This window comes from Bos indicus, chromosome 28 (assembly GCF_029378745.1).
Source record: "Bos indicus isolate NIAB-ARS_2022 breed Sahiwal x Tharparkar chromosome 28, NIAB-ARS_B.indTharparkar_mat_pri_1.0, whole genome shotgun sequence".
Taxonomy (NCBI): Eukaryota; Metazoa; Chordata; class Mammalia; order Artiodactyla; family Bovidae; genus Bos; species Bos indicus.
In genome coordinates, this window is record NC_091787.1 from 4735602 (window position 1) to 4753273 (window position 17672).

General features: G+C 45.9%; 1 protein-coding gene across 5 annotated transcripts in view; it reads left to right on the top strand.

The window, feature by feature from the left end:
* DISC1 (DISC1 scaffold protein) overlaps nucleotides 1-17672 on the top strand; it is a 427730-nt gene that overhangs the window by 133403 nt on the left and 276655 nt on the right. For all 5 annotated transcript variants that reach the window (XR_011564628.1, XM_070781908.1, XM_070781909.1 and 2 more), the window contains exon 4: nucleotides 11867-12014. Coding sequence is in view for 4 of the 5 variants with exons in the window: in XM_070781908.1 (XP_070638009.1) it covers nucleotides 11867-12014 (148 nt within the window). In the remaining variant the exon portion in view is untranslated. The remainder of the gene's footprint in view (nucleotides 1-11866; nucleotides 12015-17672) is intronic.

Sequence of the window (17672 nt, forward strand, 5' to 3'; positions counted from 1 at the left end):
AAAAATATAACATTTCTGGCAATCCTCTTTGGGATACACTGAAACGATCTATGACCCAGGGAGACCAGGCTTACCTTAAGCAGTTTAGCATTAAGAATTGGAGGAAGCCGATCTCCATTTTTTATGCAGAAATCAAAGAGTAGGATAAGAAACCAGTAGGCTTTCAAAAAATAGAATACTTTCCTAAATACTAAACAGCTCAAGATTTTACAGCTGATTTTTTAAGAAGTGAAATTGAGAAAAGGTCACCTGTAATTGCATGACTGATTGCCAAAATTCTTAGTTCCTCCCAGATTTAAAAAAAAAACATATTTATAAATAATTATGGACCCTGTACTGTGTTGTGCTAAGTTGCTTCAGTCTTGTCCAACTCTTTGCAACTCCATGGACTGTAGCCCATCAGGCTCCTCTGTCCATGGGATTTTCCAGGTAAGAATACTGGAGTGGGTTGCCGTGCTGTCTTTCAGGGGATCTTCCTGACCCAGGGATCGAACCCATGTCTTTTAATGGCTCCTGCATTGGCAGGTGGGTTCTTTACCACTAGCGCCACCTGGGAAGCCCCGTGCTTGTAATTTTGTATCTTGTTTTTCTTGTGTAATATTAAAATGCTCTCTCGCAGATTTTCTAATTGTTTTTCTACATAGCATTCCATATAAGTGGCTAAATACCGTAATTTATTTTAAACATCCCCCTAGAATTGGATGTGAAGCTGTTTCCACTTTTGCCAGTTCTTTTTTTTGGGTTTGTTTTGGCTCCTGAATGCTTCCTGTGAGTAAACGGGTTAGGTGAAAGATGAGCTGATAGAATCGTTTGCGTTTGCATACGTATGTATATATGTTAGTTGTTCAGTTGTGTTTGACTCTTTGCCACCCCATGGGCTGTAGCCTGTTAGGCTGCTCTGTCCATGGAATTCACCAGGCTTGAATACTGGAGTAGATAGCTGTTCGCTTCTCTAGGGGGTCTTCCCAACCCAGGGATCAAACCCAGGTCTCCTGCATTGCAGGCAGATTCTTTACCATCTGAACCACCAGAGAAGCATCCCATATAACGCATCCTGGTGTGTATTTCAGGATATGGTCTACACTGTAGGATGTGATCTTCCCTGTAGAACAGGTTTTGGAGTCAGACAGACCTTGGTTTTATTTCTAAATCCATATAGTGGTACAACTAACCCAGAAAAAAAATCTCTTAAACTTTCCATGAGCCTCAGTCTTTTGATCTATAAAATGGGAACAACCACGGCCCCCTCATGAGGTCACTGTAAGGATAGCAAGGCACTTGGCGCTAGCAGTGTGCAGGCTGGTTGTTGTTTTTCCATGTCTACAGCATTCTTCATGCAAATATAGACATTCATTTATTTACGAATGAATAAGTACCTAGTACCTTTGCCTAGTACCTACTGTGAGCCTAGTGCTGAACTGGGTATTGGCAGAGAAGATTAGGACTCAGCTCTGCCCGGTGGGTGCCACTGCCTCTAGGGACCCACACAGGTGAGTAGACAGACAGCATCTCTGTGTGATGGGGGAAACTGTGGGTGCTGGTACAGTTTTGGGGGTGGCTCTTGGGAAGTCTAATAGCAAAAGCCTAGAGTTTGCCACCAAAAGAGTCAAGGTTCACATTCTGAAAAGTGAAAGTGAAAGTCACTCAGTTGTGTCCGACTCTTTGTGATCCCATGGACTATACAGTCCATGGAATTCTCCAGGCCAGAATACTGGTGTGGGTAGCCTTTCCCCTCTCTGGGGGATCTTTCCAACCCAGGGATTGAACCCAGGTCTCTGTATTGCAGGTGGATTCTTTACCAGCTGAGCCACAAGGGAAATCCAGGTCTTGTGCAAATGACTTAAATTCTCTGCATCTTAGGTTCTGCAATTGGATTCCTGCTATAGAAGTCCTGTGAAGCTCAGAAATAATGTATATATAGTGCTGGGCATGTAATAGATGCTCAGAAAGGATTATTATGCTTGAAGGCTTCAGTGCCCCAAGAGTGGCTGATTTTTATGATAACGAGTCCAGCAGATTCCAACACATTGAAATGTCAGAGGCTGTCTCCGGTCAGTCTGAAATACGATTTATCACAGTCTTATTCTTTGTAAACTGGTCATCTCACATGGTGTATATGGTAATGTGGAATTGTTATACTATTCAGCTCTCAATGAATAGCATTTCTTGGCTATTATATTAAAAACCAAGGCAGGATGACTTAGGAAGACATTGATTGCTTCTTAACTTTAAAGGGCCCCCTTAGAAGGTAGAATGGCTGCATGGCCAAGAAAGGGGTTTACACCATCTCTTCTGTCATCCCATAGAGGGAACACGGCAGTAGGAATTGAGTCTGTTTAGCAGGATGCCTTTAGGTGTGGAGATTTCTTACTGCTCTGTAAATGGTTGTTTGCTTATTTATTCATAGATGTAGAAATTACTTTTCTTTCATTCTGTTTCCATCTTGTAGCCCAGGAAACAGGTGCTCAGGGCTAATATGCCAAGGAGTAACAGATGAGTGCTGCCCCTCAATTAAACATTAATAAATATGTTGTAGCAACATCAAAAAAAGCATTTGCTTGATCCAAATTGGAATGAGATGTCAGTTAGCATTTTCATTGCTGAGGTCCTATAAATAGTGTATTAGATTCATAAATTAAATACATTGTATCATTGAGAACATATTATGCATCATTTTGCTTACTGCTTGGTAATATCTTTCCTGGTTAACTTTGAGTTGTTTGTTTTTACTACTCCACTGTGCTTACAAAATGCACCCCCAGATTCTAATGTTGTGACTGTTCTGGCAGTTAGCCAACCACATTTACTCAGCACCTGCTGTATGCAATACTCTCTAAAACTGGCTTTCAGACTTGAGCTTCAAACTGCAATCAGATGAACAATATGTACAGAAAGCTGGCAGAGGTGTACAAGAAAGAAAAGCCAGAGACAGTGAGTTATGTTTCCTCAACCGCTGGCCAAATAGAACGATAGAAGAGATTTTCTTAAAGACGAAGCAGAATTCAGACAAATGATGTCAAGTCACAAATACCCCATTTAGTTGTGCTGCAGTTGTCTACTTGTAAGTTTTGTTTTTTATTTACTTTTTAAATTAAAAATTCTAAACAAAACGTACTTATTTGATTGTGTTGTGCTTTAGTTGCAGCATGTGGGATCTTTGATCTTCGTTGCCACATGTGAGATCTATAGTTACAGGTATGTTTCCTGGCCAGGGATCAAACCTAGGCCCCCTGCCTTGGGAGCATGAAGTCTGAGATACTGGATCACCAGGGAAGTCGTTATTCATAAGTTTTAGAAAGAATTTATTTGGAAATAATTCCCCACTTACAGAAGTTGCAAGTACAGTACAGAGAGCTCGCATCTCTCCCTCTCTCTGGGTCCCCCGCTGGATGCGTGTATCCCTTGCTTGAGAGTCAACTGCAGACGCAGTACCTTGGCAGCCCTACGTACCCCACACACATCCCCAAACAAAGATCCTGTCACACGCCCCCACCCTGCAACTGTCTCAGTCAGTCGAGGAGTCAACACTTCCTGTCCGGTCCTCAGACTGTTCACACATCACCAACCGGGATCCAGCGCTGGGTGTTTATCCTCCCTGGACTAGAACACATGTTGCACGTGGTCGTCATGTTCCCCCAGTATCCTCCTGTGTGGAACCATCCCTCAGTACTCGGTCCTACGTCCTTGAGCGTTTTAAGGCATGGTGCACGTGGTCGTCATGTTCCCTCAGTCCCTCCTGTGTGGAACCATCCTTCAGTACTCGGTCCTACGTCCTTGATCGTTTTAAGGCATGTTGCACGTGGTTGTCATGTTCCCCCAGTCCCCTCCTGTGTGGAACCATCCCTCAGTACTCGGTCCTACGTGCTTGAGAGTTTTAAGGCATGTTGCACGTGGTCGTCATGTTCCCTCAGTCCCCTCCTGTGTGGAACCATTCCTCAGTACTCGGTCCTACGTCCCTGAGAGTTTTAAGGCGTGCAGACCTCACGTTTTGTTGGATGAATTCCAACGTGGGTCCATCTCCAACATGCTTCCTCATGACTGGACTCAGGCGGTGCAGCCCTGACAGAGACGTGATGGAAACGTGGGACAGGGACTGTGCACTTCTTGGCAAATCTTAGCAGGTATCTCCACAGGCAGACTCCTCTGGCCACCGCCGATGCTAGCCTGGACCGTCTGGTTATACCCGTGGCTCCCGGGCTTCTCAGCATGCATTTACTGTTTGTCCTCTAGAAACTGATTACATGCTAAGATCACACTTCTGCCCTGCACCTTACCAAAGAGCCATTCCTCTTTAGCAGTTGGCAATCTGTTGGCATAGATGCAATTGCAAGACTCCTGTTCTATTCAGTGGGTGGTACTTCATAAACTATTCTAAATTTGCCTTGTGTTGTGTGTGTGCTAAGTCGCTTTACTTGTGTCCGACTCTTTGTGACCCCATGGACCATAGCCCGCCAGACTCCTCTGTCCATGGAATTCTCCAGGCAAGAATACTAGAATGGGTTGCCATTTCCTTTTTCAGGGGATTTTCCCAACCCAGGGATGGAACCTGCGTCTCTTCTGTCTCCTCCATCGGCAGGCGGGTTCTTTACCACTAGAGCCACTTATGGGAGCTCATTCAATGTAGTTCTTGTCTTCAGTTGATATATCCCTATCAGTCTTTAGCTTTTCCTTATTATCTGTACAACACGATATTCCAGACTCATTTTGAACTGGCCCTGCCTCAGACTTAGAATCAGCCAGCCTTACAAGGCCCCCCCAGGCCTCCTTTCAAGGAGGGTGGTATTTAGAAACCAGGATCTGTGTGCCCACTGCTACTGGGGTACTGTTGTGTCTAGGCTTTCTCAGTGGATGAAGATAGAAAATATCTGTAAACACAGTCACATATAAATGGATATTTCCGTAATTATCTATGTCTGTGTTAAAGATGGTGCTAGTGGTAAAGAACGCACCTGCCAATGGAGGAGATATAAGCCATGCGGGTTCAGCCCCTGGGTCGGGAGGATCCTCTGGAGAAGGAAATGGCAACTTACTCCAGTGTTCCTGCCTGGAGAATTCGATGGACAGAACAGCCTGGTGGGCTACAGTCCATGGGATTGCAAAGAGTCAGACATGACTGAGTGCGCGTGCGCGCGCGCGCGCGCGCACACACACACACACACACACACACACACACACACACACCAGTTCTTCCAAATCTAATATAACAATCCTAAGCTCTTTCAGCCCTAATCTTTTTCCGTAATTATAAGAATATCCTCTCGTACTGAAACATCTGGCTCTCTTTACCCTCATGCATTCACTTACTTGTTTCATCGGTTTATTTCTCAGCGTGACCTGCCTCCCACCCATCTGGCTGTCCCGCAGTATGCTCTACCCTCAGGCACTGGTGGGCGCATTGCCAGCTGGGCCCCCCAGGCCTCTGTGTGGCTCCCTGAGGCCCTGCCCCCTGCACCCTAAGTGCTGGCAGGCACACACGGCTATGTGCTCCTTCACGTACCCCCTCTCCCAGTGGGACAGCTGGATCCCCCTCCTCATGGGCAGACAAGACAAGGCCTGTTTGTGGTTTTGACCCCCTGTCCCCAGTCACCGGGTCCCTGAACAACCAGGACTGTGTCTTGCTCATCCTGGCAACCCTACAGCCAAAGAATGTTCAGTTACCAGAATATTTGTTAATGGAATGAATACATGAAATAACAAATACGCATGTTATTTAGAAAGTGAAAAATGCTATTTCCAGTCATTTTCAAACACTCCTCCATCCCTCTCAGTTTTCCACACCATCTACATGGGTAGATAAAATGGGCCACTCTGGCTGAAGCGTCCCCTCCCCACTTTGAAGCATATGATGGACTGATTGCATCCCTCAGATTCATATGTTGAAACCCCAAATCCCGATATGGTGGTGTTAGGAGCTGGGGCCTTTGGGGTGGTCAGATCATGAGGATGGAGCCCCGTACATGGGATCAGTGCCCTTGCAGGAAGAAGCTGGCTGCCTCTCTTTCAGACCTGTGAGGTCATACATGGCGACAGTCTGCCCCCCATGCCCTAGGAGAGCCCCTCACAGGGCCCGATGTGGCCTTGGTGATACCAGACCTCCAGCCTCAGAGCTGAGAGAACATGTCTGTTGTGAGCTGACCACCAGTACATCTCTTTGCTGTTTAATCACAATTGTGACTTGTTTAGACCCCTGAGGAGAACTTCTTCCCATTTAGTGGATGAAACTCTGAGACTTAAATGGGGAAGTGACCTGTTGAACACTGAAAACTCTGCCAGCATTGAAGTTGGTGATGGAATTCAGGTGCTTCTTATTTTTTAATGCACTAAAATTTTTTAATTGAGGTAAAATATATAATAATGTAATAAGGTGCATGCTAAGTCAGTTCAGTTGTGTCCATCTCTTTGTGACCCCATGGATTGTAGCCCACCAGGCTCTTCTGTCCATGGGATTCTCCAGGCAAGAATACTGGAGTAGGTTGCCATGCTGTCCTCCAGCAAATGTTCCTGACCCAAAGATTGAACCCACGTTTCTTATGTCTCCTGCATTGGCAGGTGGGTTCTTTACCATTAGCGCCACCTGGGAAGGCCAGTAATGTAATAAGGTGCATAAAGCTGTATTGTACAGTGCAAATCTCAGTCAATTTTTATGTATGTGTGCCCTCTGTAACCACTGCCTAGAACGGGATACAGCATATTTCCAACACTCAGTGAGACTCCCTCATCCCCATTTCCCAGACAATATCTTTACCTCCCCCATGATAAACATTATTCTGACCTCTATCACCATAGTTTGGTTTTGCCTGTTTCTGAACTTTCTATACATGGAATTGTACAGTGTGTGTATGAGAGTCATCCATGTTCTTCATGTAGCAGTAGTCAGTTCAGTTTTTACTGCTGTGTAGTTTATTTATCTGTGGTCCTTTTGAGTTATTTTGAGTTTTGAACCATTATAAATAAATTTATGTCTGTTGTCATATTTCTTGTTTGATGGAAGTGTTTTGGATATATCCCTAGGAGTGGAATCACTGGATCATGGGATATAGTGTATATATGCAGTTACTGCCAAACAGTTTCCAAAATGGTTACACCAGCTTGGTGCCCTGATTCTTAGTGTTTAGATTCTGTGTTCTTTTCAAGAAGTGTTGCCACTGCATCACTCTGGGGCAGAGTGCAATGGGGGTGGAGTGAGCTAGGCTAGACAGCGTGCCTGTGGTCCCCAGCACCAGGCATAGACATTTGGCCTCTGTCCTGGAGGCCAGGCAAGTCCTCCGGGATTCGGAGAGCATCTTGTGATAAGGTGTGACAGTCTCTAAATTCCTGTGTCCATTCACTGGCTCATGAGCTTCTCACACCTGAGTGTCGTGAGGGGAGCCCTGTCAGTGATGTGCAGAGATGAAACGGTGGAGATGTGAGCTCCTGGGTGGAAAGTAACTCAGCTGCAGAAGTGGTGAGACTTGGGCTGGACCAGATGCAGAGCAAATGGAGAGGGTGTGAGTGTGGGGAAACTACAGGGAGGATCACCAGAACCTGGAGTTACAGGACGAAGCCAAGTCAGGGAATGCACAACTGCAGGCCCAGATGGTGCCTTTGGAAGGAGGAGCAGAATCTTGCGAAGTAGGCAGTAGATTTTAGATTTGATGAGTGTTACGTTTTTATACTCATCCAGCTGCAAATGAGAGCTTCCCTGGTAGTGCTAGTGGTAAAGAACCTGCCTGCCAGTGCAAGAGACAGGAGATGTGGATTTGATCCCTGAGTCAGGAAGTTCCCCTGGAGTAGAGCATGGCAACCCACTCCAGTCTTCTTGCCTGGAGAATCCCATGGACAGAGAAGCCTGGAAGGCTGCAGTCCATGGCCTCTGTCCATGGGGTTCCAAGAGTCAGACAGGACTTAGCAACTAAACAGCAACAATCACTTTTTTTTCTTTTGGTTTCCACTTATAAATGACATCATAATGATATTTGTCTTTCTCTGTCTGACAATTAGTATGCTAATCTTTAGATCCATCCATGTTGCTGCAAATGACATTATTTCATTCTTTTTTATGGCCGAGTAATGTTCCATTGTATATATGTACCACATCTTCTTTATCCATTCATCTGTGGATGGACATTTAGGTTGCTTCCATGTCTTGGCTGCTGTTAAGAGTGCTTCTATGAACATAGAGGTGCATGTATCTTTTTGAATTATGGTTTCTTTTGGATACACACCTAGGAGGGGGATTTCTGGGTCATATGGTAGCTCTATTTTTAGTTTTTAAAAACCTCAGTACTGTTTTCCATAGTCGCTGCATCAATTTACATTTCTACCAACAGTGTAGGAGGGTTCCCTTTTCCCCACACCCTCTCCAGTGTTTATTGTTTGTAGACTTTTTGATGATGGCCATTCTGACCGGTGTGAGATGATCTAGTACACTTTCTAAAGTCATAAAATAGAAATAATTTAAAGTAAGTGGCAGCATTGAACATAGCTAATCACAGTTATTTCCTGGGATAATCACAATTACTTTTCCTTTGGCATTTATTGTGAATCTGATTTTTGGAAGCCAGTTTCCCATTTCTAGTGTTTGCTTCTGCTAGGCCAGCTAGGGTTCTCTGTGGACTTCTCATGTGGCAGTGGAAGGGTGCAATTTACAGTACAGTGACCAGTGGAGGGAGCCCAGCCTGGGTCTCTAACTTTCTTGTGGACTCTTGAAGGCCAGGATGCTGTAGTGTAACTAATAATAGCCAATCCTTTTGGACACATGCCAGGCGCCAGGCATGGTGCTAAATGCTTTGTGTGGATTATCTCATTTAATCCTCAGAAGACCTTGTCATGTGTAGACTATTATTAGGCCTGTTTCTGCAGATTAGGAAATGGAAGCTTAGAAAGGTTAAGTTATTTGAAGGTCAGGCAGCTAGAAATGGCAGAGTTGAGGTGCCAACTCAGTTTCCTACTAATCTCTATGTAATAACATCTTGACACATCTTTATCACTGCATCAGGATTGTATCAGTATGCTATTTTAAAGCATATAAGGTATTACGTGCTTGCTTTTCACTGAAGTTTTGGTTTTATATAGCAAGCTGCTGCTGCTACTAAGTCGCTTCAGTCATGTCCGACTCTGTGCAACCCCATAGACGGCAGCCCACCAGGCTCCCCTGTCGCTGGGATTCTCCAGGCAAGAACACTGGAGTGGGTTGCCATTTCCTTCTCCAATGCACGAAAGTGAAAAGTGAAAGTGAAGTTGCTCAGTTGTGTCCGACTCTTAGCGACCCCACGGGCTGCAGCCTCCCAGGCTCCTCCGTCCATGGAATGATTTTCCAGGCAAGAGTACAGGAGTGGGTTGCCATTGCCTTCTCCCTTATACAGCAAGAAGTAAGTCAATAACTAAATAATAAAGCAAATAAATTAATAAAAATGTAAACATTAATTAAAATAAAGTATTTTAAAAGAATGAAGCCTGGTGTTAGAGAACGGGTCTGGTCGGGTAACTTTGGGCCAATCCTAGTATACCTTTCAGCCAGAATCCACCGTGTGTTGTAAGTATGGTGTCTGAATTAGTTCCACCGTCCTTCTGAAGAAGGTGGCACAGACTAAGAGCCCTGGCAGTACCTGTACTTGATCTCCAACAGGATGTAGATGACCTTTTCCAGTGTCACTAGAATGAATTCTTGGCAAATTCTCTCAGCAAGTTTCTGGCTATTAGTCCCAAGGTCTGCAGCAAATTGATGGGAAGATCTTGCCATTGACACTCCCAGAGACTTGGGGCTGCTCCCCATGACACCTGGGCCCTCGTCTCCTCCAAGTACGTGTTGCTCCCCAAGAGGGGTGCACTGCGATTAGCACTGACCTCTGCTGGTGTAGGATAAAAAGTGTGTTCAAAGAGCTTTCAAAATAGCAAGCTTGTTGAAACAATGTTTCCATTTAAAATTGAGCCTTATAGAAATGGCTCACTTGGAAAATGAACTGTAGGGCAGTAGAAATGTAAACATATATTGTGAGCTAGGGCTTCACTGGTGCCTCAGTGATAAAGAATCCACCTGCCAATTCAGGAGATGTGGGTTCAATCCCTGGGTTGGGATGATCCCCTGGAGAAGGAAAGGGCTACCCACTCCAGTATTCTGGCCTGGAGAATCCCATGGACAGAGGAGGCTGGAGGGCTACAGTTCATGGGGTCACAAAGAGTCAGACACGACTGAGTGACTAAACAACAGCAACAGTAGTAAAGGAGTATCTTTGAAGAACTTTGCTTTAAATTTTGGGGCTTCCCAGGTGGTGCTAGTGGTAAAGAATCCTCCTGCCCATGCAGGAGATGTAAGAGACCCAGCTTCAGTCTCTGGGTTGGGAAGATGCCCTGGAGTAGGCAATGGTAACCCATTCTAATATTCTTGCTTGAAAAATTCCATGGACAGAGGAGCCTTTAGGGCTATAGTCCATGGGGCCACAAAGAGTCGGACACGACTGATTGACTTAGCACACTCTGTGATCTAGGCCAGAGCCTCTGGAACATGCTCTCACGGCTCACGTAGTAAAGGATGTGTGTGTGCTAAGTCGCTTCAGTCGTGTCCGACTTTGTGCAACCCTATGGACTGTAGCCCGCCAGGCTCCGCCGTCCGTAGGATTCTCTGGGCAAGAATACTGGAGTGGGTTGCCATTTCCTCCTCCAGCGGATCTTTCCGATGCAGGAATTGAGCCCGTGTCTCTTACATCGCCTGAATTGGCAGGCGGGTTCTTTACCACTCCTGCCACCTGGGAAGCCCCGATAGTAAAGGCTAGTATTTGCGTTGCACACCGGGGTCAGCAGGTGGCGCTCGCGGCTGGAAGTGGCTGCCTGGGATCTCCGGGGCCCCAGAGCCCATCTACTACCAGGGGGCGGGGGGGATCAAGGTCCTTCCCACCGGTCAAGGACCAACGGAAGGGAAGCTCTGACTCACATATTTTTAACTCCAGTCCTTGCATTTCTAAAAAAAAATAGCTTTATGGGAAACTTTCCAGTTCTTGAGGTATTTGATTATGAGGGTAGGTTCTTAGTTAATGGGATTCCAATTTCTGCAGCTTATTTTCTTTGAAGAAAAAAATGTCTCGCAGTGATTACTGCTTATGCCTTCTCTTAGGAGATTGAATGTCTTTGAAAAAATAATAAGAGCCATACTCTGAACAGAAGTGGATCTCTGCTCATCTGTAGCATGACAGAGTTTGAGCATCACTTTAGTGACTTTAGCAACTGTGAGTGAGTCTCTCTTGATGAACAGTGTCTAAGGAAACATTCTCAAAATCAACACTTGGAGACTGATCTTTTTCAACTGGTTGTACAGAACTCATCAACATTAGCAGGTTTTCTCCTAAGTGACCATCATGGTGTTAAAAATAATTCGTGTGAGGTATGGGCTTCCCAGTTGGTGTGGTGGTAAAGAACCTACCTGCCAATGCAGGGGATGCAAGATGCAGATTCAATCCCTGGGTTGGGAAGATCCCTTGGAGAAGGAAATGGCAACCCACGCCAGTATTCTTGCCTGGAGAATCCCATGGACAGAGGAGCCTGGCGGGTTACAGTCCATGGGGTCACCAAGGGTCGGACACGACTGACTGATATGCACAGTATGACGCATGCTCCTGTGTGATGATCATAATGATGATCATCATATAAATACATGGACTATAACCTCTGAGACTTAGAAGAATGAAAGCTAAGGGGGCTGTATTTTCAATAAAAAGACAGAAGATACTTAAAAAACATCAACCTAGAGATGAAGAGTACTGACCTAGAAACAAGTGACCTTTCTATTATGTCGCTGAGGCGACCATTGGCGGGGGGTGGAGCCAGGGACCTTGGGTTGTCTATTTTGAGTCGCATGTTTCTTTCTTTCTCTCTCATCCTTTTGGGTTTCCAGCCGAGATGATCCAACAAAGATTAGAAGCCCTGGAGAAGGAGAGAAGCAGCCTGCACTTTCAGCTTCCTTCTCAACAGCCCGCCCTCAGCACCCTCCTGGGCCACCTGGGGGCCCAGGCCCAGGCTTCCCTGCGCTGGGCAGCTCAGAGGTAAGCGCTCTCCCGGGGTCCTCTTCCCTTCTCCCCACTCCTGAGTGGGGAAGAACACATAGGAGCCTAGCCTAGGAGACCCTCCCTTCTGTTGGTTGGGCCAGGGTGGGGGTGGAGTGGGGTTCCTTCCAGAGGGAGAGACCTCTGTGGGTCACATGCCCCGAGAAGCCCTTCTGATCAGTGGCAGGAGGGCCTCTTAACCCTCACGGGCCTGGCTGGGTGCTAAGCTCCCCGGGGGAGCCCACCTCCTGAGCAGGTGGGGTGGATTTCGTCTGGTCAAGGGCGGCTGTAAAATTGCAGGCGGTCCCCTCTGACTGAGGGATGAAAACGCATCCTCCTCCTGAGTCCACCTCTAGAGCATCTTCTGCTGTTTCCTCTACCCAAGGGTCTCCCAGGACCAGGACTAGATGGAGCGCAGTTGCTATTCTAACTGGGTGGATCTCAGGCCCGGGTGCCCGTTTGAGTCACCTGGAGAGATTTTAAATGTCCAGTTTCTACCCTAGAGCAGCTAAGTCAGGCTGTCTGGGGCTGGGGCCCAGGCGTTGGCCTGTTGGAACGTCTGTAAGCAGTTGTTCTCCTCTGTTTGCTGGTGACCTCTCTCTTCAGGCTTTAAAGACTTGGGAGGAAGGAGTGGTGATGAATGTGATTAGCCGAGTCACAGCACAGGTCTGCTTCTGCTCGGGTACAAGCATAGCCATGGCAATTATTTTATTTCCAGCTTCCACTTGGCTCTGACAGTTACAAGCCTGCGCGACCCAGTTCTCACTCACGTTGGGTTGATCTTAGCGGCTCCCTACAGCCTGCCTTGCAGTGAGGCTGCTTATTTTCTCGCTTGCTTGTCCTGCAGTTTTGCAGGAAGCATAGAGCAGTGTGCGTGGTCGCTGGTAGCTGCTTCCTTACGCGTGCTTGTGGAGTGAACTTCTACCTCTTACGGGACAGGTGAACCTCACCTCCTGTTTTTATTTTTATTTTCGTCTGCCACTGAGGTATCAGCTTGTTTCCTGCCCCTTTCTCACACGGGACTGTCCCAACTTGACTTTCTACTTAATTCCTTCTTTCTTTTGATCCTTGGGGTTATTTCTGGTCCTCCGCCCCAGTCGTGGGCCATTTGTAGCATCTGCCAATGTGTTGTGTCTCTATTCATTTAAAAAACACTTGTGTAAGAGTTACTGAGTGCATTAAGAAGTAGCTCAGTTAAATTTCCTTTGTGATAAAATGATCGTAGCATAAAATGTACTATTTCAACCCTTTGTGAGTATACAGCTTAGTGGCATTAAGTACATTCACATTGCGTGCAACCGTCACCACCATCCATCTCCAGAACTTCTTCATCTTCTCAAACTGAAACCCCGTCCTCATTAAACACTAACACCCCATCCTCTTACACTGTTGGTAGGCATGTAAATTGGTGCAGCCACTGTGGAAAATAGCGTGGAGGTGCCTTAAAAAACTGAAACTGGAGCTAAGCTAATTGCAGGCAGGATCCTGCAATCCCACTCCTGGGCATGCATCTGAAGAAAACTCTAAAGATACAAGCACCCAGTTCATAGCATCACTGTTTACAATGGCCAAGACAGGGAAGCAGCCCAAGTGTCCATCAACAGATGAGTGGGTAAAGAAGCGGTGGTGTATATATACACAATAAAATACTACTCAGCCATAAAAGGGATGAAACAGTGTCATTTGCAGCAACATACATGGCCCTAGAGCTTATGGTACTAAGTGAAGTAAGTCAGACAAAGGCGGAGAAGGACAAACATCATATAGTATCACTTACATGTGGAATCTAATATGTGATACAGATGAACTTACTTCCAAAACAGAAATAGACTCACAGACTTAGAAGACAAACTTATGGTTACCAAAGGGAAAGGTGAGGAGAGGGATAAATTAGGAGTTTGGGATTAGCAGATACACACCACTATATATAAAATAAACAACAAGGCCCTACTGCATAGCACAGGGAAGTATATTAAATATCTTATAATGAACTATAATGAAAAGAATATGAAAAAGAATATATATCTATACCTATAAATATCTGAATCCCTTTGCTATACACCAGATACTAACACAGCAACTGAATCACTTTGCTGCACACCAGAAACTAACATAGCATTGTAAATAAACTATACTTCAATTAATAAAAAACCTCTCACTCCATTGTCCCCTCCCCCCCCAGCCCCTGGCAACCACCGTCCTGCTTTCTGTCTCTGTGAATTTGACTAGTTTGGGTTCCTCACATGAGTGGAATCATGTGTTATTTGTCCTTTTGTGATGGCTTATTTCACTTAGCCAAGATTCGTGTATGTTGTGGCAGGTATCAGAATTTCCTTCCTTTTGAAGGTTGAATCCTGTTCCATTGTATCATGTACCCTATTTTGCCTAACTATTCATCTTTTGATGAACAGGAAGTAATTTACTGAGTCCTCAAGACAATTCTATGGGGTAGTAGAGTTTGTATATTGCTATCAATATGGAGACCTACATCGCCATCTGCATCCGTGTCTGTATTTAGAGTTGAGGAAACCAGGTACAGGAGGGCTCTGGGGACTTGTGTCAGACCCCGTATGTGTGCACAGAGCCTGGGCACAGACCTGGCATCTGGCCTGAGTCCCAGTGGAGAACTCGCTCCCTGTGGGCTCTAAGTCAGAACTGGCCTCTGCTCTCCAGTGATCATCTCTTTATCTGCACATGATGTGGATAGAGAGTGTGGCTTGGTTATGGTCTTGGAATCTAAAATATGCTACAGATGAACTTATTTCCAGCACAGAAACAGACTCACAGACTTAGAAGACAAACTTATGGCTATTAAAGGGGAAGGTGGGGAGAGGGATAAATTAGGAGTCTGGGATTAGAAGAAACACACCACTATATATAAAATAGGTAAACAACAATGTCCTAATACATAGCACAGGGAATTGTATTCGATATCTTGTAATGAACTATAATGGAAAAGAATAAGAAAAAGCATATATATGTGTATATATAAAAATATATATCTGAATCACTTTGCTCTACACCAGAAACTAACACAGCATCTGAGTCACTTTGCTGTATGCCAGAAACTAACAAAGCATTGTAAATAAACTATACTTCAATTAAAAAAAACCTCACTAACTCCATTGTCCCCTATAAGTGTCTCATAGGGCACTGTGAACTAAAAGGCAGAGCCCTACATTCTCAGGTTATATCACCTGACCTGTCTCATATTTGATTGTTTGTGACCCATAAAGATAGCATGTTCATGTCGCTCAACTTAATACGTCCTTTACAAAAAGATGTATATTATAGTGAAGTCGCTCAGTCGTGTCCAGCTCTTTGCGACCCCATGGGCTGTAGCCACCATGCTCCTCCGTCCATGGGATTTTCCAGGCAAGAGTACTGGAGTGGGGTGCCTTCTCCAGAGGATCTTCCTGACCCAGGGATCGAACCCAGGTCTCCCTATTGTAAGCAGATGCTTTACCATCTGAGCCACCAGGAGAGTCCAAAAAGATACTATTAACCGTTTGTGAGGCTCATAGAAACCCTTGGTGCGCCTTGTTAACCCTGTGCCTTTGCCCGCGTGAACTACCTGGAGGCTGTGTTTTTAGTTCCTGCTCACTTTTTGAGCCCACTGGGATTCGATTTCTATCTCTAGTGCTACCGCCTGGCAAGGAGGAGGCTCACAGTACCTTGAAGAACCTTGGACTAGAGTTCAGGAAACCTGAGTTTGATCCTGTCTTTTCCACTAACAAGCTCTATGTGACCTGGTGTGGTTTCCTACCTTTTTCACACTTCACTCCCCTCATCAGAAAAAGGGGGAGGGGTTAATTAGATCACTATTTCCCAAACTTCAGTTATTTAAGTATTCTTGGCTTTTCTTGTGCTAAATCCACCTGTCCTGTTGTTAGAAAATAATGCCTCAAAATCAACTCCTTTCTTATCTTTTTCTATTGCATGTTAACAAAGTTATAGTCATTAATAGTTTAAGAAATTGTATCTCGGTGTGCCGACGGCACACGCAGCCTGTGACGCTTGTCATCAGCAGGATTATCTGGATCTGGCAGGTTTTCTCTGAACCAGGGGCTTTGGCTGCAGTTCTCACAGAGGCCACCAGGGGGATGTGCTGTCCGGCTGGAGCTTGCGCAGCCACAGGCCAGGGGCTCTCTGAGCCCAGGGGGAAGCAGAATGCTTTCCAATTATTTCCTGAAGAAATAAAACAGTGGTATTGACATGGAAAAATTTCAATACCGATTAGTAACACAAATAAGTGCCTCTTTACCTTGTTGAGATCAAGGATTTCCTAGAAAAACTAATGAAAACGATGGGTTTCTTCCATCACAAAACCACATATGTACAAACGTATGGACGATTGCATACAGATAGTTGCATGCAGATCTTCTCAGCTTATTCATTTGCTCTCTGGGAGGAGGAGCTTTGGGTCTCTAGTTAAGAAAATTTGGTTTAGAATAAGATCTGAGGAAATGTACCCAAGTACACCCAGCTACTTCATATCTTAATTTTCCCTGTTTAATTCAACTTTTTTAAAAGGTATGTTTAATTCCCTGAGCTTTTCATCCTGAGTCACACTCTGTTTGTCCAGCTCCTTCCAGCATCCCAGAGAGTGTTAGCTGTCACCACAGGGGTTAACTGGGCACCTCTAAAGCAGATAGGATACTCAGATGGTTTAACATCTGTCTCTTTCTGTCTTTGGTTCCGCAATGCTCTGTAATATAACTGGTTCACTGGGGTGTCTCTGCTCAGCGGGGGTACAAAGGCATCGTGGTTTGACTATTCTCAGGTCTGCTGTGCTCTGTTGAACACATCTTTCCCATTTCTCTGTGGTATCTTGGGCAGATAATAACAGATGTCCGGGGCATTTTCAGTTACTGATGCTCACCCTGTCAGTCCAGTTTGAAATGTCAGTTGTATGTCCAATTCAAATCTTTCCTTGTCCAGTGTTTGGAATCCTCTCTTTGTGGGACATCGCTGCTCCCGTGGCCAGCTCAGCCCCTCATACCCCCGTGAACACGTGCCTACATGTTCACTCCTGGGGAGCTCAGGTGTGGGGTCCCCGGAGGCCACTGCAGCGCCTCCCTGATCTTGACGTGAACGCAATCTCTCCGCTCCATGGGGGCAATCACTGCTTTTTACATGTTACCCAGCCTCTTCCTGTGAGCCCCCTTGCCCAGTAGGCACACTGGTTGGGCGGATCCCTTTTGTCATGTCCATTTGATTCCTGGGAGGCTCACATGTATTGTCACACTGAATGGTGGTCTTGCAGAGGCTGGGGTGAGGGTGCGGGGGTGGTTCCCGATGCCTTGCCACTGTTCTCCCGTTCCTTCATCCCTGCTTGACGGGCAGTCACTGAGCTGTTGTAACCCCCCTGTAGCTGTGGTAACACCCCACTGAACCAGTTATATTACAGAGCAGTGCGGAACCAGATGCCATCCCTGCTCACAAAGTTGGTGTGTGGGCGGGCCTTGCAGCAGAGATGTGACACCCAGAGTCCCAGTCCCTCAGCCACGCCCGCCGCTCCCTCTCCAGCTGTGGACACCTTCGTGCCCACTGACTGCTCTGCACCTCAGCACCCAACAGGCTTCTCTGTCATGGGGCTGTCTCTGAAGCCTGTGAGGAAGGGGCATGAGTAATGCCCCTGAAGGCAGCCCTTAACCC